Here is a 24,880-nt window from a genome sequence, read left to right as displayed (position 1 = left end):
CCACATAAGGTGGAATGGCAGGCTGGGTAATACAGCGTGACCTGCAAGCTTACTGTGGAGCTAAAACAGTAACTGTTATTTACATGCCTGTAATTCATTAGTAAGGACTTAAATGAGTGTTTTGTTATTTGCACAATGAATGGTTAAGTTGTTTTTGCCCTGGTTGGCTGATATAATTGCCTTATTTCTGTCTTGCATTGCAAAGCTTTATACCAAGAGCATAGTCACATGTGTTTCATGTGTGTGAATTAAATTTTTAAAAAAATCTACTGACTCTTTCAGACTTTTATGCAGCAAATTTGTCCATGGATAAGTGTTGCTTATCCCAAGCTTTTCAAATTCTGGCTCTGTACGTGATGAACATACTGGCACTAGCTCAGAGTTAGGAGTCTCTCTTCCTTAGCATTCATTCAAGTACTTGAATTTTTAAGATCAGCATCTTCTCCTGTCTGCTCCTTTCACAGGTCTGCATTAGTTTTCAGCTTCAATTAGTGTAACTTTCTTAGAACCTCTTTAGCACTAAATTACATAATTGTTTATTTTGACTTCTTATCAGTTTGTGTATTTTCACTCTGTATTATATGTTGTCACATACCAAGGCAGAGGTTTGGGTATTTTGATACAATGGCTTTCTGTGCATTCATCCTTCCTTTCTACTTTTAAAGATGGGATGCTTTGCAATTTTGAAACTTGCCTCTCTCTTTAGTCACTGAACACCTCCAGTGTTCGGTTAGTTTTACATTTATAGCTGATGTATACTCACCTCACATTGGAGTAGATTTGATAGCTCGTTTGTTTCCCTTGAAGGAATGGCAAAATAAAAATTCTGCAGCAGCCTCAAAATATGCCAGCAAAACAAATTACAACCATTGCAAATATCTACAGTAATTGTTTTAGTGTTTCATGATACATACTTTCAGATGCCATCCTAGTGCTTTCTAGATAGAGAATGCCTTAAATTACTTTCCTTATAGCTGGAAACACAGGTGGGTTTGCATAACGTACCCCTGGGACATGCCAATCATTAACTCTATATCAAACCTTGCCACGTATTGGTATTTTTGTAGCATTTGCTGCTTGTTTTATTGCCAATCTTGAAGGAAAAGATGTAAGGAGTATCTTTATGTACACCTGCAGGCTTACACTCTGTTATACTGTGATCTGTCTAGGATGAATTAAAAAATTTCTTCCCAGAGCCTATTGCAATGCATCGTTTAGCCAGGCAGTGATTCCCTTGAGGAAACTTCATCAGTTAATAAGACTGCATTGACTCCACTCAAGGATTATTACTTTCTTAAATTTGGCAACTACTTAAGTTAAAATTAAGTGTCTGTTTTACCTTTGCTTCCAGGAGCAAAAGTGCCATAAGATAAGTTGACTGAATTTTATAATGATTTGAAAGAAAAGGAATTCCAGATTTTGCACTAGAAAATATAACTGAAGCAAATGTATTAGACTTTGGTTCCCATGGAGTTTGGAGGATGCTGTAAATTTATTTGTTAAAAATAATTTTAAAATGAAAGCTTAGAGAGGCAATATTTCTCTCTGGGTCTGTTTAATCCACAAATGCTATAGACTGCTCTTAAACTGGAAATTCAGGTGTTTGTCTTATTATCCATGTTATTTGCACTTAGTTTCCTCTGTGATCATGGTAATTCTTCTAGGACAGTGTCATGCAGAATGAACGCATAGTAAAAGAATGCTACTATGGAAACCTAACTTAGTGTTCTGAAGTTTTTAATAACTTGAAAACAGAGTTGTGTGATTGTCTCTTTCCTGTACTTGGCCTCTTTTTTTCAAGTTGTACAAGGAGAGTACAGGGCCAATCAGCATTTAGGTTTCTGCTCCACAGGTCAGTCTCACATGTTGCAATGGTCAGTCCTGTTCTTATATCAGTATTTTTGTCTGAAATAGTTTCTCTTATTATGCTTTCCGCTGAAAGACTCCAGTGGTCTGGAAGTAGACAACTGGAATCAGTGTCTCCAAGTTACTGTCTGTACCTTTTGATATCTCACTGCAGTGCTAATATTCATCTCCTCTCTTTGGTTGGGCTGTTAGTCAGAATACAGTGTATAAATACCACACTTGACAAATCTAAGCTTGTTCAGTAGAGTACAATGTCAAGTTTAATTGTAGTTGCTTGAGTGCCAGGACTTTAACCAAGGGAATACAACACGAAAGGTACTCAGAATATGTATTTTGCCTAATATTTGATAAAATATTCATTATTTGTTTTGTCCTGACTATAAAAGACAGACTGAAGGATTCCTGCAAGAATGTGAAGTTAATGCCATTTAACTTCTTTCCAATAAAGACAAAGTTGGTCTGATTGTGGCCTCATAGCCAGTACAGAGTATTAGAGCGTAGGGCTCCTTACTTGATAATTGAAAACAAAATTGGAGAACCTTTGAAATGTTTTGTGTGGTTAGACGTGATCATTCTTTGGAAGTTTAACAGCTGATAACAATTGTGTAATATTCTTTAAAATACTAAGAATAACAAATTTGTTCAAAGAGAGTAAGATTTTGTATGTTTCTAGTCAGTACTGAACTTAGTAATAACTTTATTCCAGCAGTAATTCAAGTTACTTTTTCTTTGTAGTTAAATAAATGTATGGGCTTTTTAATGAAGGCTGTATTTCTCCTGCCTTTTCAAAAGGCACTGATTCTGTAAACGTGAGCGTAGTGTTTAGAACAGTCAAGTATGCCTACAGTCATTACCACTTATGTTGATTGCCTACAATAATTGCCTAATAATCGTTTCCCCATAATCAGTTATTTAGTGGCTTCAGGCCTGTAATGTTTGGGGGTGGGGATGGAGGCCTTATCCTGAAATTGCTTGGGTTGAAAAGCCAGGGTATACTTGATGCATTATTCATCTCTGAGTTTTTTGGCTGATTGAATGTTGGAGGGGATCACGTAGGTGACAGGGCACTGCATGCCTTAAGAAGGACAGATAGGAACCAGGGTATGAAACCAGTTGGTCTGTGGAATGACGACGTCTGCATAGACTCCTGGAACTAATAACCCAAAGAGGAAAGGGCAGTAAGAAGGGTGCTTTTCTAATAGGACTGTAGCAAGGTAACTTGACTGTGAGACAAGATCAAGAGATATGTGCTGACTGTGTTCTTGACCCCCTCTCTCTAGCTGTCTTTCTGCATTGCTCCATAAAGCCAGGACAACTCTTCTGTTCTCAGGTTCGCCCTTCCTGAGGAAGTACCGTGCCTGGCTTTGTCAGCGCACGATGTTCCCAGAGGTACAGTGGATCCAGAATACATGGTGGGGTGGGAGGTCCCTTGGGTGAAGCCGGTATGGTCCAAGAGTGTTCATAGTCTGCACTCCAGCTATCAGGGCCCACCACACTGGAAAGAACGAGGTTTGGAAAATGCGAGTTCCATATGCGTGTGCATTTGCAGATGAATATTCGCTGTGGTGCCAGTGGCCAAGGCAGGCAAAAGGTGTTACAACACTGCTGGAACAGAGGGCTCAGCTCCAGCTCCGGGTGGAGCATTTGGCAGTTTGGTGTGCAAGCCACTTGAAAAGGGTCTGTGTGGGCAGTGCTTTTACTGGAAGCTTGTATTCTCTAGCACTGCTGCTCTTCCTGTAACTAAACAGAAAACCAGCATGCAAGGTTTGAAACTGAAACTCTCAGGAAGCAGTATTTAACTTAACAAAGGTGTACGTCCATAAGGCACACCTTTTTTAAATAATTTTTGGTCTGCTGGTCGTCTTATTTCCACAGTGTAGTGTAATTTTTGAAGGTGTATAAGTCTCTTTATGCTCCTGTCTGTTAATGCATATACTGGAGGTTGTTTTGCTAAGTACTAAAAAAAGTAGTCCCTGGTTTTTTTTCCTATCCAAAAGACAAACATAAATTTTCCTCTAGTTTCCATGCACAGTAATACTTCTGTTGGTGTTTTTGTGTTAAGAAAGAAAACAGCCTATGACCATTTTGGCACTCCTGGATTCCCAATAGTTTTGTTAAAACAGGTTGTTGTAAATTTCCGCCTATTAAAATTGGTCATCTTGGAGCAGTGTGAGACTTCAGTGTAGAAATAATAAAAAAGTTGTGGTGTCCTAAGCAGAAACCATTCAGAAATATGTCATTTCATACTGGTATTTCCAGACAAAGTATGAAACCTTCATATGTATCTAAAGTTTAGGTAAACTTAAAGCAAAAAATGTGCATTTACGCAGATATTGTTAACTTCAGGCAAGTTTTGAAAATTGGATGAAAATTCTTTGCTCTGAAGAATTATATGCTTCAGTTTTTCCTAAAATTTCTTACATGTTTCAACATCTGATTTTTCTCTCACAAGTTTCCTTTATGTAGCATTTCTCTATATTTAGTTTAAGATATTTGGGAAATGCAAATTAGATGCTCTTAGGTAGGAAATTTTGAAACAGTGTATTTAATCCCTTGTTTTGTATGTGGTTTAAACATTCAAAAGTTACTTTAGAACCCAAAATGCAGCCCAGAGCATCTTTGCCTAAGTATCTAGAAAGGTAGAGGCTCAATGATGCACATTTCTAGTGATACTCCACCACCCTTTTGGCAGCATTTCAATTACAAATGCAAAGTACTTATTGTCTGGCTTTTTGTTAGTTATAGAACAATTTAAAAGTCTGAAGGTGTTCTTTTTTCTTTAAGTACTACAAAAGTAAGTCAGGGAATCCTCTTAAAAAAAACAAACAAAAACAAAAAAAAAACCCACAAAACAGAAGAATGTGCTTGTGAAATTGTTGGACTTTGGGGAAGGAAGATGATGTCTATTTTAGGTGCCTCTCCACTTTACTGAAGCAGTGAGTTTTGCTTGAGGAGATTATACAAGGCCCACAGTGTGGGAAGTTACCCTTAAGGCTTAAGGATATGCCTGTGAGATGTTTACAACTGCAGCCACACGAGTGCAGTTTCATACTCAGATGTGCAATAACAGTGTGAGTCTTTACAGACATATATGCAAGTCAGTCACTGCAGCCTTGGCTACGCTAGAAGGTATCTGTCTGCTCAGGTACAGTAAACTAGTCCTTGAGTTTATAGGGGACCAGTTAATCTCTACTAGATCCCTGTACAGGAACTTAAAGGGAGCTGCAGTCTTCACTGCATATGTGAGCCAAGAATGGAGAGGGGGTACCTTGCTTGATGAATGAGTTTTAATGCCTCAGGCTGAGAACTTAAGTTTTCTACATACAAATTGAGCAGGGGAATGTAAAGAGATCAAGTTTTCATCTCTGGAGAATGGAGAAGGTATGCTACACTTTTTCCTGAATAGTTTAGAAACGTGGGGAGTTGGCACTGGACAGTGACAAGAATCCCTCAAGTGCCTCAGTGGGAATGTGGTACGGAATATCTTACTGTTCTGCAGAATCACATGTTGGCTTACTTGGAACTGCATTCTCTGTAAGCACTTTCATGGATGGACCTCAGAGGGTAGCTCTTGTGGAAGTCTCGGTAAATTCTGTTCTACCTTCTCAGGTCTGTATCCTCACTTTAAGTTTCCACCTTTTTTATTAATTTACATATTTATCTGAGGCCATGTCAAAAGTCTGTGGGTTAGCCGCCAGGGAGAAGTGAGGCGAAGTTCTAATACCATTGCGTTCTAGTACTGTTGGGTAGTTTGTTTCTGTAGTTAATTTAAAAAAAATACATTCTTTCAGTCAAACCTTCCATCTCTGATAGAATTTCACAGAACTTGAGTCAGTGAGTCTACAGCTGTGAGTCAAAATTAAAGTGTTTTTACAAACAGCATTATTGTAGGCATGGCACAGTTTGAAGTAATTGGTAGTTAAAAATTGGAAGCAGGACTTGAGTCCCTCAGAAGTTAACTGTTAGAGCCAAGTCTAAGCTTAGCTTTGTCTCCTGGCACCTCAGATATGACGTGATTAAAGTGGAGTGTTTAGTATGATAAAATGTGTTGCTAGTATATCAGTGTTTATACACTGAAATAACTTTATTCAACCTAGGTGTTACATAAGCTAGAAAGGTGTGCATGTCTCTTTAAGACTAACAACTTCTCCAGTTTGAAAATGTAAGCCCCCTCTTAGGGAACTGGTCAGCTCTCCACAGTATCAGCTTTTCACAATATATTTAATCTGAATAACATCTCCAGCTGTTTCAGGTAAATAAACACACACAAACCCTGTAATATATATACATACTTAAAACAGCTGTGAGAAATAATCCATATCACATTTGTAGGTGTATTACATTGGTCAGAAAACACCTAAAATATGCCAAAAAACATGTAATCACCATGTAGACTGCAATGCAGAAATAGGATGGAAGGAAAATGGGATGAGGAAAGGTAAAGTTAAAATTATAATGTGTATATGAAATAACTGCCACTTTGTATGCACTGTGGAAAACATGGTCAGTGAGAGAGGGAGGAAAATTAAAGGAACAGTAAGTTTCAGCTTGAGTGGGAAAGAGCTTTCATGAAGACACCAAGGTAATGCATAGGAGAATAAAAGAGAATGCAAGGGAGTTAAATAAAGAGCATGTTGGTGAGACAGGTGGCCATAGCTCAGGTGTAAGAATTCAGTATTAACAAAGAAGGGCTTTCCTATGATATATTTATCTGTTTAGAAATGGCAATATTTCACACTCTAAATCTGAAGGTCTGGAATGATTGAAGTCAAGAATGGTCAAAGTATGAAATCACAGACATCTGTTTCTGAATGCCAAGTAGTCATGTACTGGTCTAAGCTGTATTAAAAACTTGGGGGTTTTTTTTGAAGTCCCTATACAGCAAGCTGAAGTATGAAAGACGACATAAAAAAAAAAATCTTACAATTTTACACATACGTGGAGAGGGGCAGGGTTTTCCTAAGTCCACATATATAAAAACCGGAGAGGCTAGAACTTTTTCCCTGGACCAGAATACAGCTACTCCCTGTTTTTACAGTAGTGGGTTTGATAGTATTGCCAGTGCTGCTTTATTTTTTTTTTTAATGGTCCACTTCCATCTCAAGGTACCAGGGAAACCTTTCTCTTCAATTTTTTTTGCCTTGGAGCTCACTGGGGTGTTTGGAAGGTCAGGTAGACATTGAGGTAGTGGTTTTCTTTGTTAGAAACATTTTCTTCTCTAGGATCATGAGACGCCAAAGAGTGGAAGGGAAGGAGCAAAGGTGTTGTTATTGCTGAATAATATACACCTCAGTAGTTACTTTCAGAACTTGACGATGTTTTCCATTCTGAAGCAGCTGCATTCAAACTCTGATACTTAACCAGCCAATATTAACAGCTAGGTGCAGCAAATGCTGAGTAGTACCAGTGGGTCTAGCACTTCAGTTCTCAAGTACTTGTTCTGTGCAGTATCTGTGCATGCATCAACATTGGAAAAAGCAACTTTTAAGTTAGTATCACAATTTCTGTTATCACTAGATTTAGGTAAAAAGCCTGCATGTTTCACGTAATCAAAATGTTTGAAATGTTTCATAGTTGATATTTTTCATTAATAACTCATTTTCTTAAATGAAGTGAGGGTTTGGTGGTTTATTTCCAAAATGTGATGAAATATGGTGCTCTTGGTGCTTCATGTAGTGTCTTCTGTCCCAATTACCTGCAGTTTTTGAGCGATTTCTTTACTATTTGCACGTTTCTGTAAAAGTCCATAGCCTTATTAATTGGCCAGTTAAATTTTCTTTTGTGTGTATATATAGTACTGAGCGCGTTGACTTCTATAACAATACAGTCGTAATTCTTCAAAATACATACTTGCCATGTACGATTGCAGGAGAAAAGGGAGGGTTTGGCAAATAGTTTTTTTTAGAGAACCATATGCCTTATTAAGCTGAGGAGAGGTATATTCAGCCTTGAGCTCATCTTTTAATCATGGTTTTGTCATCAGTTTAATTAACCAAGGAATATTTTTTCCTATGTATTTAAATAGACTAAATATCAGATAACTTACCTGGAATCTTGTTTAAAAACTGGTTTACATTTTTAAAGGGTTTATATCCTATTGGTGTAGTATTCATAGCAATACTAAATAAATGCCTAGATCATTTGTATTTCATGCCTTTTCCCTCTGTCAGTGGCAACCATACCTCAGTACTATACATCAGGCTAAATCACCTGTATGAGATCCAGTTCCATTTCACTTCCAGCCTTGCTTTGCATCTAAATTGCTCTTTTGCAGCAACAATTGAGATTATTCAGAACTGAACAAGATTGCATCCACTGTAACACTAGAATGTAAAGCTGAAAACTGTGCATAAACAGGATTTACCTTTCACTTACATAGGACCCACAAATTAAATTGTGTTAAATATATTTGCATTTGTCAAGTTGAGAATCCTGCATATTTTAAAAAATCTCCTGATGTGTCCTCTCTGATACAGAAATCTTGTGTTTCAGTGCCTGACTAATCTCTGCCTTGCTGATGCTTTTGAATGAGCTTTGTATGTGAAAGCTCTACTAATCCTTGTACTTACTGTTTGAATGTTTGCTACAGGAAGCGAGCAGCTGCAAAGCATCTAATAGAGCGCTACTACCACCAGTTAACTGAGGGCTGTGGAAATGAAGCCTGCACGAATGAATTTTGTGCTTCCTGTCCAACTTTTCTCCGTATGGATAACAATGCAGCAGCCATTAAGGCCCTCGAGCTTTATAAGATTAATGCAAAACTCTGTGATCCTCATCCCTCCAAGAAAGGAACGAGCTCAGCTTACCTAGAAAACAATTCCAAAGGTGCCCATAACAATTCCTGCACTGACAGAAAAATGAACAAGAAGGAAATGCAAGGCCCAAGAGATGACTTTAAAGGTAAGATGTTATTTTAGAATTTTCCTAAATAAAACACATTCAATATGCATGAATGTAACCCTACAGAATTCACTGTGGTGGTATTCTGCTGACTGTGGTGGTGTTCTGCTGACTTCTTAAGTAAAATACAATATTTGGCAATGAAATATTTTACTGTGGATTCTGATAAATGGCTGGATTAATGCTGAGCACTGATTCCAAATCTGGATGTTTACCTCATCTCTTAAAATCCATATGCATTTCTTGCTTTCTGAGATTACTGGTTTTGCAAATATGGAGAGGGGTTTTTTAAGTGCTGTTGTGTGACTGTTTTAGTTTCACTAGTTCCATAACTCTTCTGTAGTTAATTAGTTATAAAAGTTATACTTAATCTAATTCCAGATTCTGTGTTAAGAAACTTGAGATGAACAAAAAATGATACTATGGATGATGGGCAATATATCTACCAAGCTATAAAAGTTTTAAGCAAAGTGATTTCTAAGACAGTGTATGAAAATAAAATTCTTCTCTGTCTTTTCTGTTCTGGCGCCTATTTAGCTTTTCAAACTCTCTAAGTAGTAAATACATACTAGAAGAATAATTTTAGTTGTTGTCAAAACTTGTGGTGCAAATCACAAGCTAAATGAAATTAAAGCCATTAACCTTAGAGCAGACCTTGTAAGTATCATTGCAGTTAAGTGGCATAAACACAGAAGTTCAGATTCATTCATATTAGCTAAAAAACATGAAACTGCGCACAGCAAAGAATTAAAAAGGCCTACAGAATCAGCAATAAAGCATAGCACTGTGTTATAAAGGACCTAAGGTGCTCCAGTCAATACTGGCATCTGATGCAAGGACAAATTTGTCCCCAAATTATTTATTATCTGAGTAAGCAAAGAGGCAAACAGGAGGAGGAGGAGAGAGGACCCAGTGTAGTGTTAGGCAAGAAACACATTAGGTCTGTTTTTGTGATTTGTCTGTTTTGTGTATTTTTAATGGAGGTGTGCACATACAGGATTTTCCTTCTTCTCCCCAACCCTACCATCCTCTCTCCCAAACATAGATATCTAAGAGCCTTCTATCTCCAGAGACAGTCTGTTGTCTAAAGCAATGACTCGTCTGTCTTCTGACTTCATCTGTTGCAGCATCACAAGTATTGACTTATGTTTGTAGCTGTATGGACGGAGACCGTTAATGCATTCTTAAAGCCTATCTGAGACCTTTGGAATTGGATGATGTCTAAGGAGTCTTAGCTCTCTGAGGTTTTTTTTTTTAAGGTCCATTTGCAGCAACAATTACTGGGAAAGCTGCAGTTAAGTTTAAGAAAGCCAGAGAAAAGGAAGTGCACCTTGCTTTTATGCTTGACATAGGATTGAAAGTTCTAAAAAAAATTGGAAGAAGTGTCTTTCAGAAAGAATTATTTAAATTACATTTCTGTAGTGCTAAGCCCTAAGACTGTTACCTTTGGGGAAAAATGTGTCTAGAGACCATTGTCAGCATCTCAGTAGCGTCTTAGATGGCAGTCCAAAAAGAGGAAGGAAACAGAAATTGCAAATACATAAAACACATGGGTTACAAATATATACAGAGAGAGACACTTCAAAATCAGTGTTATAATTACCTGGTAAGCGATCTTCAACTTTGATCACCAAAACATTAAACTGGGAACAGAGAAGGTCATGGACAGGCAGTGAACACAAAATAGTAACAAAGTTTCCATAAGAGATAATGAAAAGATAAATAATAAATTTGCTAATTAGGGAGTGTGTTGTTGGCAATGTATAGATCACGTGCAGTCTCTTTCAGTCACTGTTCACCACTTAAAGCTTGTCTTCCTGTACAGATTTGTCAGGGAGTATTGCTGAGTATTGCTGAGAACAAGGTCTGAGAGGAGATACTGGATCACTTAGTTGCAATAGAAAGGGTGAGAGGAGAGGGCGTGTAAAAGCTCATGTACTCAGACTCACAAGTCAGCTAAAATCGACTTGAGTTAGAAGAAAGCTTCACTTATGTTTGTTTTTTCTCCAGCTGTTCTCACTGCTGTAAAGTAAAAATGAGGCAGACCCTTATGGCAACTCAGTTAGAGGATGGTCACAGGATATGACTTAAACCTGTTATGAAACTGCTGATGGTAATGCTAAATATTTTAACTGGAAGTAGCATATGGTTTGTTCCTTAAATGCTAAAACATGTAAAAGAATAACTGGGGAATTCCTGTTGTAAGTATCAATCTGAAATGTGTTCTGTTGTTAAACTGTCAACTTTGCTTGTAATTTTTATGCTATGAATAACCTCTGCAATCCAGAATCAGTGAACTTGAGGCTGTGGTCTTCATTTTGAGGAGCTGCAGCATGGAACAGCATCTTTATCAGCAGTTAAATTTTTTTTTAGGCAAGTTTGCTTCTTGAGCATGCACTGCAACAGATAAAAAAGATGATGTATGAAGCTTGAATACTTTAATAATATTTCCAGTGCTATTTTTTTTAACAGGATATTGTAGTTTTGAAGCTTTTCACTGTCTTCAAAATGGTTAGAAGTCAGTCTCGGTAGCATGATATAAGCTTAATTTTTCCTGTGGTATATGTGCTCTAAGAATGGCTTGGGGTTCTGAAAATCAATAGGTTGTCTGTCTTTGCATTGTTGTATTTTTAATTTAATGACTGCTTGAAATGAATGTTAGTGTAGGCAATCACATTTCAAAATACTTTCAAATTTCAAATATATTTCAAAATATATTTCTCTTTATTAAAATTATATGCTTCCTTCTTTTTACAAAGGTGGTAGTTCTGGTGTGGTTGGTGAATACAGGTGGTGATGTGTGGATTTTTTAGATATCTAGAGATGCTATTAAACAGATTCAGTTTTAGTTCTAAATTATGTGTCAGTTTAGAAAAATCTGCTTAAACTAGAACATTTTTTCAGGGTCTGGTCATGTGGTAATCCTACTCTAAATCACCACCTGATGTGAAAGCACTAGTGGGTTCTGTTTGAGAAGTAGCATAGAAAGCTATAAATAATGTTTTCTCCTTCTCTTTTCCAAAGAAAAAGGAAGATTTCAAATAGCAAATGGACCACCAAATGAATTCTTTCATATCAGGGATTTGGCAGGGGGGGTGGTGGTGGTGGTGGTGGAAACAGGCAGGTATTGGTTTACATACATCATTGGCATGGGCTCCCGGCTTGTTAATCTGAATAGCATGTTGATGAGTATACCCAAGTTGTTTATCTCAGTGAGGCCTAATGTACAAAGAAATAACCTATGTGCCCAGTTGTGTCATTCAGAAGGTAGTATAAATTTCTGAGCATGTATTGTGAGTTTTGGGATGATTTTTAGGCATCGGTTTAGTATAAAAACAGTTGCAGAAAGCATTAAAAATAGAAATAAGAAATCTTATCTTCCTATGAATATACAACAAAACAAATTATTGGATCTTTTCTTCAAGATCTGTTTTTAAGGGAGAAAGTGTGTGAAGTCTACTTGCATGTGCTATGTTTGAAAAAAGAGGTTGATACAGTTGAGTTTGTCTATAGTTTAATGACTTATGCATTAACTGTGCAGATTTACCTGAAGACAGTAATGTCACACAGACTTATTACTTTTTTTAAAGTTTGAACATCTTACGGATTGATTTAGTTGCTCTTGTTCAGACGATACAATACTGTTAACTACCAAATGTAGTTAATTGGTTGCAAAACAGTTTTATCATTGAGCATGTTTTCCAATCAAGATCCATGAAAAAATATCTTACAAAATCATAGTGAATGAAATCCTGTTTCGTCATGCTAAAAAAATTATACAGTACCTGTTTTGAATTTATCCATCACTGACACTGGTTTTTTTTCCCCAGTGTTAATGATATGATATACAGATTTCTTCAGTGAAGTAAATCAGGCGTATTTTACCTTGGCAATTTTTATCTTAAAATTAATATTTTATCTTTTTATAGATGTGACTTTTCTAACAGAAGACAAGATATATGAAATCCTTGAACTATGTCGAGAGAAAGAGGATTATTCTCCTTTAATCCGGGTGATTGGGAGAGTGTTTTCTAGTGCTGAAGCATTGGTACAGAGTTTCCGAAAAGCCAAGCAGCACACCAAGGAGGAGCTCAAGTCTCTTCAAGGAAAGGATGAAGACAAAGATGAAGATGAAAAGGAAAAAGCTGCCTGTTCGGCTGCTGCTATGGAAGAAGATTCAGGCGCATCATCATCTTCATCATCAAGAATAGGTGATAACACACAGGGAGATAATAACCTCCAAAAACTAGGCCCAGATGAAGTGTCTGTAGATATTGAAGCAGTCAGACGGGTCTATGATAGGTTACTTTCCAATGAAAAAATAGAAACTGCCTTTTTAAATGCACTTGTGTACTTGTCACCTAATGTGGAATGTGACTTGACTTACCATAATGTGTACTCTCGGGATCCTAACTATCTGAATTTGTTTATTATTGTTATGGAGAATGGCAATCTTCATAGCCCAGAATATCTGGAAATGGCTCTACCATTGTTTTGCAAAGCAATGAGCAAACTACCCCTTGCAGCTCAAGCAAAACTGGTCAGATTGTGGTCTAAGTACAGAGCAGACCAAATCCGGAGAATGATGGAAACATTTCAGCAGCTTATTACTTACAAAGTCATAAGCAATGAGTTCAATAGTCGTAACCTGGTGAATGATGATGATGCTGTTGTTGCTGCTTCAAAGTGCTTGAAAATGGTTTACTATGCAAATGTAGTAGGAGGGGATGTGGATACAGATCATAATGAAGAGGAAGATGAAGAACCCATCCCAGAATCAAGTGAACTAACTCTTCAAGAGCTATTGGGTGAGGAAAGAAGAAATAAAAAAGGTCCTCGAGTGGACCCACTGGAAACTGAACTCGGTGTTAAAACTATAGATTGCAGAAAACCACTTATCCCTTTTGAAGAATTTATTAATGAACCACTGAATGATGTTCTAGAAATGGACAAAGACTACACTTTCTTCAAAGTAGAAACAGAAAATAAATTCTCTTTTATGACCTGTCCCTTCATATTGAATGCTGTTACCAAGAACCTGGGTTTGTATTATGACAATAGAATCCGGATGTACAGTGAAAGACGCATAACTGTGCTCTACAGCTTAGTTCAAGGACAGCAGCTCAACCCATATTTGCGACTCAAAGTGAGACGTGATCACATCATAGATGATGCACTCGTCCGGGTAAGTCATGCAGCAATATGTAACTTAGGTTTGTTGGTTCTGACTGGTACAAACTATGTGGGCTTTGACTAACTGAAAAGGACGACGTGCGAGTGCGGTGGTTTATGTGCTAGATTTCCTCTAGAAGAAACTCAAATAGCTTTACCATATTAAGTTTGAATTATAAGTGTGCTGCTAGAGATCTGTATGCTCATCAGAACCAATTCTACTCAGAGTGGTTGCAGACTTAAATGTTTTAGTGTCAAATAGTTCTTATTCCCTATTAACAGATTCTGTGCTGTTACAGCTCTTAATGGTGAGTGTGACAAACTTCTGTTTCGGTACTTCTTTGTCCTCTGGACTGTCTTGGATCATATTCTGATAGTAGGGTTTTTCAAATGGAAGTTGGAATTAAAGCCTTTCAGTTGTGTACCCTTCTTGTGGACTTCTGAACTTCTAGATATAAAGTGTGTGGAGTGACCGCATGATAAGCGGAACGTCTTCCTTCTCTAAGTGTTGTTGCAATTCGGTGTAAATACTGATATGACTGAGAAAGGAGGAGAAACACCTGTTAGTACCTAAGAACTGAGAGCATCCTGTTCCTGAATGTGCTTGCTTCTTAAAGTAAAACTTAAAGCCATTTGTTCACACATTTTTGGAAGAAGGGAATTATACAGGATACAAACTATAAAGAATATGTCACAGTAAACTTTTTTCATAAATATGTCCTTTAATTTTAGGACCCTTCCTCCCTTTATTTTGTGCTTAAAACTTATTTTTCAGAAGCTCATTTTGCTGTGTTCTGTTACTAAAACACAATAATGCTTGCAAAATTTTAAATTTAACCATGGCTTTAAAGCTTGTTGCTGAAGAGCCAGACAGGTGTTTGGAGAGGGTCTGGGGAAAGTACCTCTCTTTGCCTCTCAACCCAGCTGTTACTTCTAGTTAAATTTGATGACTTTAACTGCTACTGAAGGTCAATTGTGAAAGCCCTAAATGAGCTCCCACCTTGATTTTTATGTATACCTCTGAATTTCCAGATGAGTTAGCTATTTCATGGGAATTGCTGATATTATGACTTATCAGGGAAAGCCTTTGTCTCTGGTACCAATAGGAAAAATAAAATTGCAATGCAGAAATGGCTTCTGGCTACAAACCCAATTATTATCATTAGGCAGATGAGAAATACACTGTTCTAAGATTAAACCCTGCTGTGTACCAGTTTGCTAATTTAAGAATGCTTTTTGTAATTTCACTGCCAATCAGACTTAGAGTTCTATCCAGTTATATTTTGTCATGTTATTGTAATAGATTTTATTTCCATTTCTGAAGCTCTATTCAGCTTTGGGATACGTAAATGCTGGGAAAAAAGGGAGGAACAGTACTATCTCCTTAGCTAGAGAGGATGGGCTAAAAGAGGATAAGAGCTAGTTTTAGGGAGATGTTCATTTTAATGTCAGTTCCAGCAGAGAGGAAGCAGACCTTCTGCGTAATGATGAGAACCTCTAACTACAAAAAAGGCATTCTTCCACATGTTGCTTGTGGAAGGAAGTTGAAATCTTTGAGGGCAAAAAATATCTTTAGTGTTGCTTAGAAAGCTCATGGGCAACATCAAGTTGGTGCAGCTACAGTATCACAATGGGGCCACGGCAGTCATCGCTGTGCATGCTCTTGTCTGTTGGAAATTTAGGTAGTTTAAATCAGATTAAGCTCCAACATGCTAATTTAAATTGTGATGCACTTGCAGCAGCTTTTGCAGAGCCTAGCAGTCTAAAGTACATGCCTGGGCAGTTGCCATGGATCCTCTTAGGGCTGTTAATTTAAGCTGTCAGAACGTGCTAAATTATGGTGATCTGACTCTGTCAAAGCCCCAAGGAGAGCAAGAATTTTAAACTGTTTATTCTGGGACAGAAAATAAAGGAAAAAGATAACATTGTTCTAAATTCAAGCAGTCTGAGTTGAACTGTAGCATTAGTCAATGAGAGCAAGTGCAGCCCAGGCACTTCTCAAAAGTGGAAAATAGATTATATTTGGTAAAATGGAGATAAAATGAAGACTAACCATCCTAGCTGGAGGAAGGGAGCTGTATGTGCCATTTCAAACAGGTGCGACAAAGTAGCTGTTGGGAGATGATGTGGACTTGGAGAAAATGGTGTTCATAAATAGTGGGTACAGAAGACACCACCTAATTATTGATATGTTTTAACTGATAATGTGAAGTATCAGTGTTCAAGGAAGAGATTAAATATTCCTGAGGAAGTGTTAGAAGTTAAAGGAGTGAGTGAAACAATGTCTGTTTACAGTGGTGTGCCTATGTCTCTTTTTTCATTTGTTTCTTCTAATTTTAATATCAAAAAGGATACAATAGTAATATATTTGGAGAGTTCAGAGTCTCTTCAGAGAGATTGTAAAGTCCTCTTAATGGTTAAAAAAGATGACTGAGAGAACATAAAAGACGGCATGGTGAAGTTGAATGGGAAATACCAGTTTCCTCAACTGGTAGCACCCAGTCATATTCCCAGGAAGCAAGCTTAAGGACATATTTTTTCCACACAGTGTACCTTAAAATTGTAGATGTCATTGCCCAGAACTTGTAGCTCTTCATGTAAGAGAGAGCCATTCAAAGCTAATGGGCATAACAGGCATTTTGATGTGACCCACACACAAACCTCAGGAAGTCTCTAAGCTGCAAGTCTACTGGTAGCTGGAAAAGTATTGGAGGGAAAATAGTGTTCCAGACTGTCATCCTGCGCTTTCTTCAGTGGGTGCCTGATCTGTTAAAAGGATTGCATGCTGTTGTTACACAGGTACTTCCCGTAACAGGTTGAGATGTGATTTTTTTTCTCCCCCTTAGTAAATGTCATAATTTGTTTCCACTTCCTAATTGGCCTGTAATTGGTCTGGATGAAGATCTTCAGTCTTATGTCCTGATCCTTAAAGTGACTTGCTCTATCTCTGATTGTAGTCGAAGCTGGAACTGCATGTCAAAGATGGTTACCATGTGCTTCTGTAGTAGCAGTGACAGCATCAAACCTAAGTGAAAGCTGCGTTGTATGAGTTCGCTTCAATGATGGTTGCAGTTTTGGGTGCAGTATTGAACCTTGGAAGGGTCTCGCTGAAAACTATCAGAAAGATCTTGCCAAGATAATAGTCTTCAATAGTAAAAGTGTATTCTTAGATCTGTTCAGTGACAAAATGTTTCCAAACATGCTTAAATTACAGGTAAGTAATTATGACTTCCAATATCTTTACCCTTGCATTGCACTTTCTACTTCTGGGGTTTGAATACTTATAGACTTGTTTGAATTATAAGTAATTACATAGTCATGTTACTAGACTTGTGTCTTTACAGAACAACCACCGCAGACTTTTTTGACTCTATGCAGACTAACTCTGATTCATGATAAAAGCATTTTCAGAAATATTGAGTAAAATTAGGTGGAGATGGTCATATTAATATTTTCCTTATGCTAGATATTTCTCAGGCAAATATATTGATCAGCCTTCATAATTTCTTTTTGAAAATGGACTAAGTACAGGTGTTTCTCTGCTGATTAGTCGAGATAATTGTTATCCCCAAACTGGTTTTCTCTTACCAATATTTAATATTTAAACTTTTAGAATTCATTATGTACATCTTCTCAGTTTTTGGACTTCATTAAAACCAATATGAGCACTGGTAAGTTGTTTATTTTTTTAATTACCGTAGGGTTTTTTCTTTTACTAAGAATTTGAAGCAATACCTTTTGAATACCTTAGAAGCTATTTATTGAGACTGGTAGTTTACCATGGAATAAATATATCTAAGCAAAAATTTTAATTACACATTCATTACTCAATTTCTTTGCATGTATGAAGCTTGCATCAGAAACTTTTTTCTTTTTTTATTGAAATGGGCTTAATAAACTTGCTTTCTTTGTATTATATACTTTATTTGTATACATGTTAGTCTGAAAAGTCACTGGGAGAGTGGGGTTGTAGTCAAGTGGTAGTCCCCACTTATATTAAGGAACCCTTACGTTTGGGAGTTGGTAGCTGAGTTTGCAGTTTTTGAGAGCACTTAACATGCTTTTTTGTCGTAACAGGTTTCTTTTGAGATGTTAACTGTGCTCCTGCTAAGTCAGGTTACCTGAATGTGGTAGCAGTGAAAGGAAGTTTATCCTTAAATCCCCTCTTCTGCCTTTTCATTCCCCAACAGCAGTTTCTTTCATCCCCTTCCTCTGAGTTTACTGGGGTTTTTTGCACAGATCATATGTGGATTTATTCTCAGGAATTTAAAGGGTGTGAGTTATGACACATGAGTTCTGCAAGGGAAGATGTGGTGGATTCCTTCAGCAGAGTCTGGCTGGTACTTTGACAAATTTCACATTGAATGTAGATGGCTGCCAGGCAGCAAGCCTTTCCTGCTTGTAAATGACTCTGCTAAGTATATTGATGAGCAAAATCTCTCATGTGACAACTGAAGCCAGTAGGAAGATTCTTTCATAGTATATTAGTGACAAAGCACTCCAGGAGCTTTGAGCTTCTCTTAGACTAAGTTAATATGTGTTCAGTTGAAAATCTCAGTTCAAATGTGCCTTGCGCATATTCTATGTCTGACTGGTGATTTATGTATGTATGAAACAAAGTACAGCTTGAGAGGATACTTCTTAGTCACTTAAGTATTACTTCACATGCAGTTTTGCGAAAAGTGTAGTGGCCAGCTTATGCCATGATGTGTCTCTGGTACTTTCAAACTTAAATTAGTTATGTTTGTCACTTTTGCCTTCTAGCATGGAAAGTATTCCTGCCACTGCTTTAAAGAGAACTTTTTTACATTGCTAGAACTTGAGGGGTTTTTGATAATTTTTAACTGAATAGAGATTATTTCAATGAGTATCAATTTTAAGAAGGTAACCAAACTCTGGTGTTGTGTTAAGCTTGTAAATGTTCTCACATTTCTGTCATCCACTAGAAAATTCCTCAGGATCTGAGGAATCCTCAGTTTCCTCCACAGGAAACCACAGTGCTGTTCTGTTTGCAAAGCAAATCATACGATCTCTTACGCTGTGGCACAATATCATGTTTCAGCCAACAAAATGCAGATAGTCTTTATAACGTCATGCCTCAGCTTTCAGCTTTTCAGTCATAGATACTGAATTTTTGATGCTCCTGCTTCAGACATGTTACACACAGCTTTCTGGGAAGTCCCTGGAAAAATGTGATGACGACTTCATCCGCTTGGCCAGTCAAACCATCATGACAGAAAACATATTAGCTTCTAAAACTTTGGGAATTCACACACATAGTTTGGGTTTATCTAGCACCATCTGTGACACAGTTGGGGTAACTCTGATTATTTAAAAAAAAAAAATCCCAACCTCAAACAAACAAATTTAAACTGAAGTTCATACTTCATTGCTATAGGAATACTGCTGCAGTTCTGTTAAAATTCAGTGCCTGTCTACTATCATGACTGTGTTTTCCACTTTGCTTTCTTGTGAAGTATCAGTGTTGAGACATGAATGTTCAAAGGAGCAGGTAAATTCTCAACCTTCAGTTGAGCAGCTTAACAACATTGTCCTGGTTACAGAAGCTACTTCAAGGAACATTAGGCTTTGACTCAAAATACTGGCTTTCTGGTAATCTTTTTATCTGACTGTCTCTCAGAGCAGCACAGCGTTCCAATCTACCCAGCCAGCATTGCTCAACTGAGTGTTTCCTTCCTCTTTTTTAAATACTGCTTTTCTTTTATGTCACACTGCAGCATACTTCTCAGCCAAAAATAATTTTGAAATAGTTTTTTAAAATTGCTTTATATGTATAAATATGAGCTTTCTCTTTAATATAAGTGTGTTTCTGTGATAGAAGAGAGTCTTTACACTACGACAAAGGGTTGCTGTCCCAAAAGAAATGCAGAGGCAATGCTTGCTTTCTCAGAACTGATCAAGATTCATAAAACTAGCAAAATAGTAAATTGCTGGTGATAAATACTACAAAGCCAACAATGTCATGACTGGGGGGAAAAAAACCAAAGTATTAGTGCCAGTTGCAAGTGGAGGGGTTTCAAATAGGAGAACTTCTGTCTGTCCAGCTTGAATGTATAACCTGTACTTACTGTCTTAAATGCTATTTCTCTGTTTTTGAAAAGTCTCAGTTGTATTTGGAACATGGCTTAAGCTCCATTGTCCTCCTATTCAGGAAAAAAGTTTTTTACACATCTGTAAGATGCATAATTTTAAGATATACATGAAAGGCAAGATGCAAAACTACACTGTTATGGGAAGCATGTGATGAGAATACCACATGGTTTTGCTGCAGAAGTATTGTGGATAAAATACAGCAAATATCAAAGAATAAATGTTACTTGGTCTGCTTAGGGGCAAAAATAGTTCACTGCAAATTATATGCAATAGAATACCAACTGGAAGGACTGCTTCATGTAGTATATAACTAAATTTTCCACATAATCTGTGATATACTTCTCAATCTGCTAATCTGAATTTGCATGTTCTTGTTCTTGGGGTCTTCATGGCTTACCTCCATTTTTTTTAAACTGAGCTTTATATACTGTGGAGTTGAACTCTTTCTCTTCCTGATGATACTAATTTTCAATACCAGTTAGTGCAATTCTTTCCCCACATGCTTCTTTTTGCATGAGGAGCCTCACGTCCATGCTGTTCCAGCTAGATCCCTGTAAATCAATGAGTTCTGATGAGATTCATCCAGGGGTACTTAAAGAACTGGTTTATGTCATAGTGAGACCTCTCTCAGTGATTTTTTTTTTTTTTTCAATGCTCTTGGGATTCTGAAGAGGTCCGTGTTGACTGGAAGCTGGCAAACATTGTCCCAGCCTTCAAGAAGGGCAACAGGGATGACCCTAGTAACTACAGGCCCGTCAGTCTCACTTCTGTGCCTGGTAAAATTATGGAGGAGATTATTCTGGGAGTTACTGAAAAACACCTGAAAGACAACACAGTCATTGGTCCCAGCCAGAATGGGTTCATGAGGGGAGAGTGCTGCCTAACAGATTTTATTTCCTTCTGTGACAAGGGTGCCCATCTAGTCGACCAAGGAAAGCCAGTTGATGTGATATTTTTGAATTTCAGTAAAGCTTTTAATACTATCTCTCTCGGTATCCTCCTTGACAAAATGCCCAGCATACAGCTGGATAAACACATAACGCAGTTGGTGAGTAATTGGCTGATGGGTTGGGTTCAAAGAGTCATAGTAAATGGGGTTACAGTAGGCTGGTGGCCAGTCACTAGCAGGGTTCCAGAGGGATCCATCTTGGGGCCAATACTCTTTAATCTCTTTGTAAATGACTTGGATGCAGGATTCAAAGGGATACTAATGAAGTTTGCTGATGACACAAAATTTGGGGGAGCTGTTGACACTCTTGAGGGCAGAAAGGCTCTGCAGAGGGACCTGGACAGACAGGAGAGCTGGGTAATCACCAACTGTATGAAGTATAACAAGGGCAAGTGCAGGATTTCACACCTGGGGCATGGCAACCCTGGATGTACATACAGACTGGGGAACGCTGGAGAGCAGCTCTGCAGAGAGGGGCCTGGGGGTTCTGGTCAAGAGCAAGTTGAACATGAGCCAACAGTGTGCCCTGGCAGTCAGGAGGGCCAACCGTGTCCTGGGGTGCATCAAGCACTGCATTGCAGCCAGTTGACAGAGGTGATTGTCCTGCTCCACTCTGCGCTGGTGCAGCCTCACCTCGAGTACTGTGTGCAGTTTTAGGTGCCACAGTACATTAAGGATATAAAGCTGCTAGAGAGTGTCCAGAGGAGGGCTATGAAGTTGGTGAAGGGTTTGGAGGAGAAACTGTATGAGGAGTGGCTCAAGTCACTTGTTTTTTTCAGCCTGGAGGAGACTGAGGGGAGACCTCGTCAGGGTCTACAGCTTTCTCACAAGGGGAGGAGGAAAGGCAGGCGCTGATCTCTTCTCTCTGGTGACCAATGACAGGACCTGAGGGAATGGCAGGAAGATGTGCCAGGGGAGATTTAGGTTGGATATTAGGAAAAGGCTCTTCACCCAGAGGGTGGTGGAGCCCTGGAACAGGCTCCCCAGGGAGAATCACTTGGACAATCACTGTCAAGAATCACTTGGACAATGCCCTCAGAGACATGGTGTGAATATGGGGTTGTCCTGTGCAGGGACAGGAGCTGGACTTGATGATCTTTGTGGGTCCCTTGCAACTTAGAACATTCTATGGTTTTATGAAATCCATTATGTTAACTACCTTAATGTCACCCATCTGGCCCTGCTGTGCTGCTTGCAACATGGCTGCCTGACCTGTTGGTTACTGGGAGAACAATGTATCTTACTGGTGGTGTCATTTTATGAGTTGATGGTGTCATTATTGCTGCCTTTATTCTCTCTGTTGTGTTCCTGTTTTCCTTTACATTTCTGTAGTAAAATTCTGGGATGTGAGCAATGTGTTGGCCTGTGTGTGGGGGTAAGGTAGGGCAGTGAAATAAAAATAAATGGTTCAGCATGTTAAGGACACCTGCTGGTAAATACAGTTTGCGCTAGCCGGATTAGAGGTGAATCTTGCCAGTAATATGGTCTTGGCAGAGGAATATACAGGTCTGCCTGTGCCTTTACTGCTGTTGAGTTTTCTTTGCCACGTAGGTATGTTTAATGTAATCGTGCTGCAGGTTTAACCAGTATGTTTCTGCTTTTAAGCAGCATATTTCTTACCAGCTGCAAAATATTCTTGCATAACTTGATTCACTGAAAGGATACAGGGAGGCCCCATCAATAGAAACATTCTAGGTCAGGCTTGATGGGGCTCTGAGCAACCTGATCTAGTTGAAGATGTCCCTGCTCACTGCAGGGGAATTGGACTGGATGGCCTCTAAAGGTCCCTTCCAACCTGAACCATTCAATGATTTTTGTTGGAAGAAAGTGAAGGACCTGTAATGGCCTTTATATAGACATGAAACCTTTTCTTATGAAACATGGCAGCTTCTATTGGACCTTACCTGAATTTTCATTTTCATGGAAGCAATGCAGCAGATCTCTTTAAAGGTCCTGAAGAAATAAGAGCAAGAAATTTCTGGGACTTCTTCATTAGGGTGAAGAAGAAAGGGGATCTACTTTACTGTAATATTAGTTTATTTTTATTTGGGTTTTTTCCCCCCAGCTCTTTGTGAGATGCAGCTGCCAAAGGCTTTTCTTGTGTCTTCCACTGTAAATTATCACATGAAGGTTCTAAAACCATATCTGTGTACTCCCTTCACAAAACTGTTCATTGTCAAACATGTAGATCAGATTGCAGTCTCTTTTCATTGTAAGATGAATTTACTTATCCCAGTAATACATCTTGTTTTCATACTGTTTTCTGTGAATTTTGTGCAACGCAATGCTAACTTATTTTAAATAAGAGCCTAGAAGAATAGAAATGGGGAAGGCTAACAGACTTAATTGGCTAACAGATCAGATCTGTGGTAAGTTTCTGGCTGTGTTAATCCCCAAATTCTAAGAAGTGCATAGAGTGATTTAGCATTACTATTGGTTTCTGATATTTTACTGTTGTGATTTATACTTGCTTTGTTCTTAGGTTGGGAGGGTAGTTTTGATTTCATTATCTGATACTCAATTGACTCTTCTAGTAAACAGATATACTAATGAAATACTTCCATCTGTTCACTCAATAGCTAGAGATGATTGCCATGGAAAATCCTGCAGACTTGAAGAAGCAATTGTACGTTGAATTTGAAGGAGAGCAAGGGGTAGATGAAGGAGGTGTTTCCAAAGAATTTTTTCAACTAGTTGTGGAAGAAATCTTCAATCCAGATATTGGTATGTGCTCTAACAATTTACTAACTTATCAGATTTTTCCCGTTAAAGGTTGGACCAGATGATCTGTCAAGGTCCCTTCCAACCTGGGCTGTTCTGTTTATGCAGTGCCTTCCTACATCTGCTGCTGCTTCTCTCTGAAGCTCTCCAGGTTTCTTGGTGATATTGAGAGTACTTGACCCATTGAGGCTCAGTGTTCCATCATCAGTCATCCTCCTAAGGAGGAATGATGAAAGGAATAACTGTATAGTTAGTGAAAGCTACCATTGCTTGTTTAGATACAAATCAGTAGTATAGGGTTTCTTTGCAGGGTTCCTTTGTTTGTTCTCTCACCTTTCTCCTCGCTTTGCTTTGTGATTAGCTTCTAGAATTAGTAATCAAACCAAAGAGGAAGAGCTTCTGCAATAAAACCAGAGTAGGACTATGGTGAGTTTTTGAGTTACTTACTACCCTTCCTCCAGCTTACAAAAATCTGATAGTCTCGGTTCTTCTAACGATTTCATCTAAGAGGGGTACAGATCCAAAGTGTGGCAGTAATGTCAAACTTTATCGTAGTTAGTTAAGAACTAAGAGTAATATGATATATTGGAGCCAAAGTTTTATATTGGTGTTTTAACAGTCACGTTTCCATCTAACTGGTTATTTCCCCTTGCTCCCTGCACCCGTTTTTTATGCTTCAGTCTTAATACATGCGAGGACATGCTGCTTTTAATATGTAGTTTGTCTGCTGCTCTGAAATTATTAAAATGTTTTAAAATGTTACAAATACTTTGTGTTAGAATAGAAATGAGACCTACCAGGTTCCTATACTAATTTCATAGTTTATGTGAAATATGATGTCTCATTGTAGTTCCTGTAATGACTTCCATTAAAGAAGCTCAACAGTTTGTGGCCATTAGTTAATTTGGGTTCATACAACTTTTTTTAAAGAAAGCTGCTGTTCTTGGTTTTTTTTCTAGCTTAGAAAATTGATGAAGAAACACAGAAATTCATTTTGGCTGGGTTAAAGTTGGAGTCCCCAGAATCAGTAACAGAATCTGAACCTTAACACTTGCCCTTCACTGTACACAAGCCAGTTCTTTTAGAAAGTGATACAGATCCATAGACAAGTCTTACTCTGAAAACTGCTATTAACTTGGAGAGATTTGGAATCTGAAT

The 24,880-nt window shown here is 38.1% G+C and overlaps 1 protein-coding gene across 14 annotated transcripts in view; it reads left to right on the top strand.

The window, feature by feature from the left end:
- UBE3A (ubiquitin protein ligase E3A) overlaps positions 1 to 24,880 on the top strand; it is a 54,925-nt gene that overhangs the window by 21,594 nt on the left and 8,451 nt on the right. For all 14 annotated transcript variants that reach the window (XM_075093510.1, XM_075093470.1, XM_075093427.1 and 11 more), the window contains 3 exons: positions 8,456 to 8,766; positions 12,696 to 13,951; positions 23,581 to 23,725. In XM_075093510.1, the coding sequence (XP_074949611.1) occupies positions 8,571 to 8,766; positions 12,696 to 13,951; positions 23,581 to 23,725 (1,597 nt within the window). In that variant the 5' untranslated portion in view covers positions 8,456 to 8,570. The remainder of the gene's footprint in view (positions 1 to 8,455; positions 8,767 to 12,695; positions 13,952 to 23,580; positions 23,726 to 24,880) is intronic.

The sequence above is a fragment of the Phalacrocorax aristotelis genome, chromosome 1 (genome assembly GCF_949628215.1).
Source record: "Phalacrocorax aristotelis chromosome 1, bGulAri2.1, whole genome shotgun sequence".
Lineage (NCBI taxonomy): Eukaryota > Metazoa > Chordata > Aves > Suliformes > Phalacrocoracidae > Phalacrocorax > Phalacrocorax aristotelis.
Note: the sequence above shows the minus strand (reverse complement) of the source record. Positions and strands in the feature narration are given on the sequence as shown.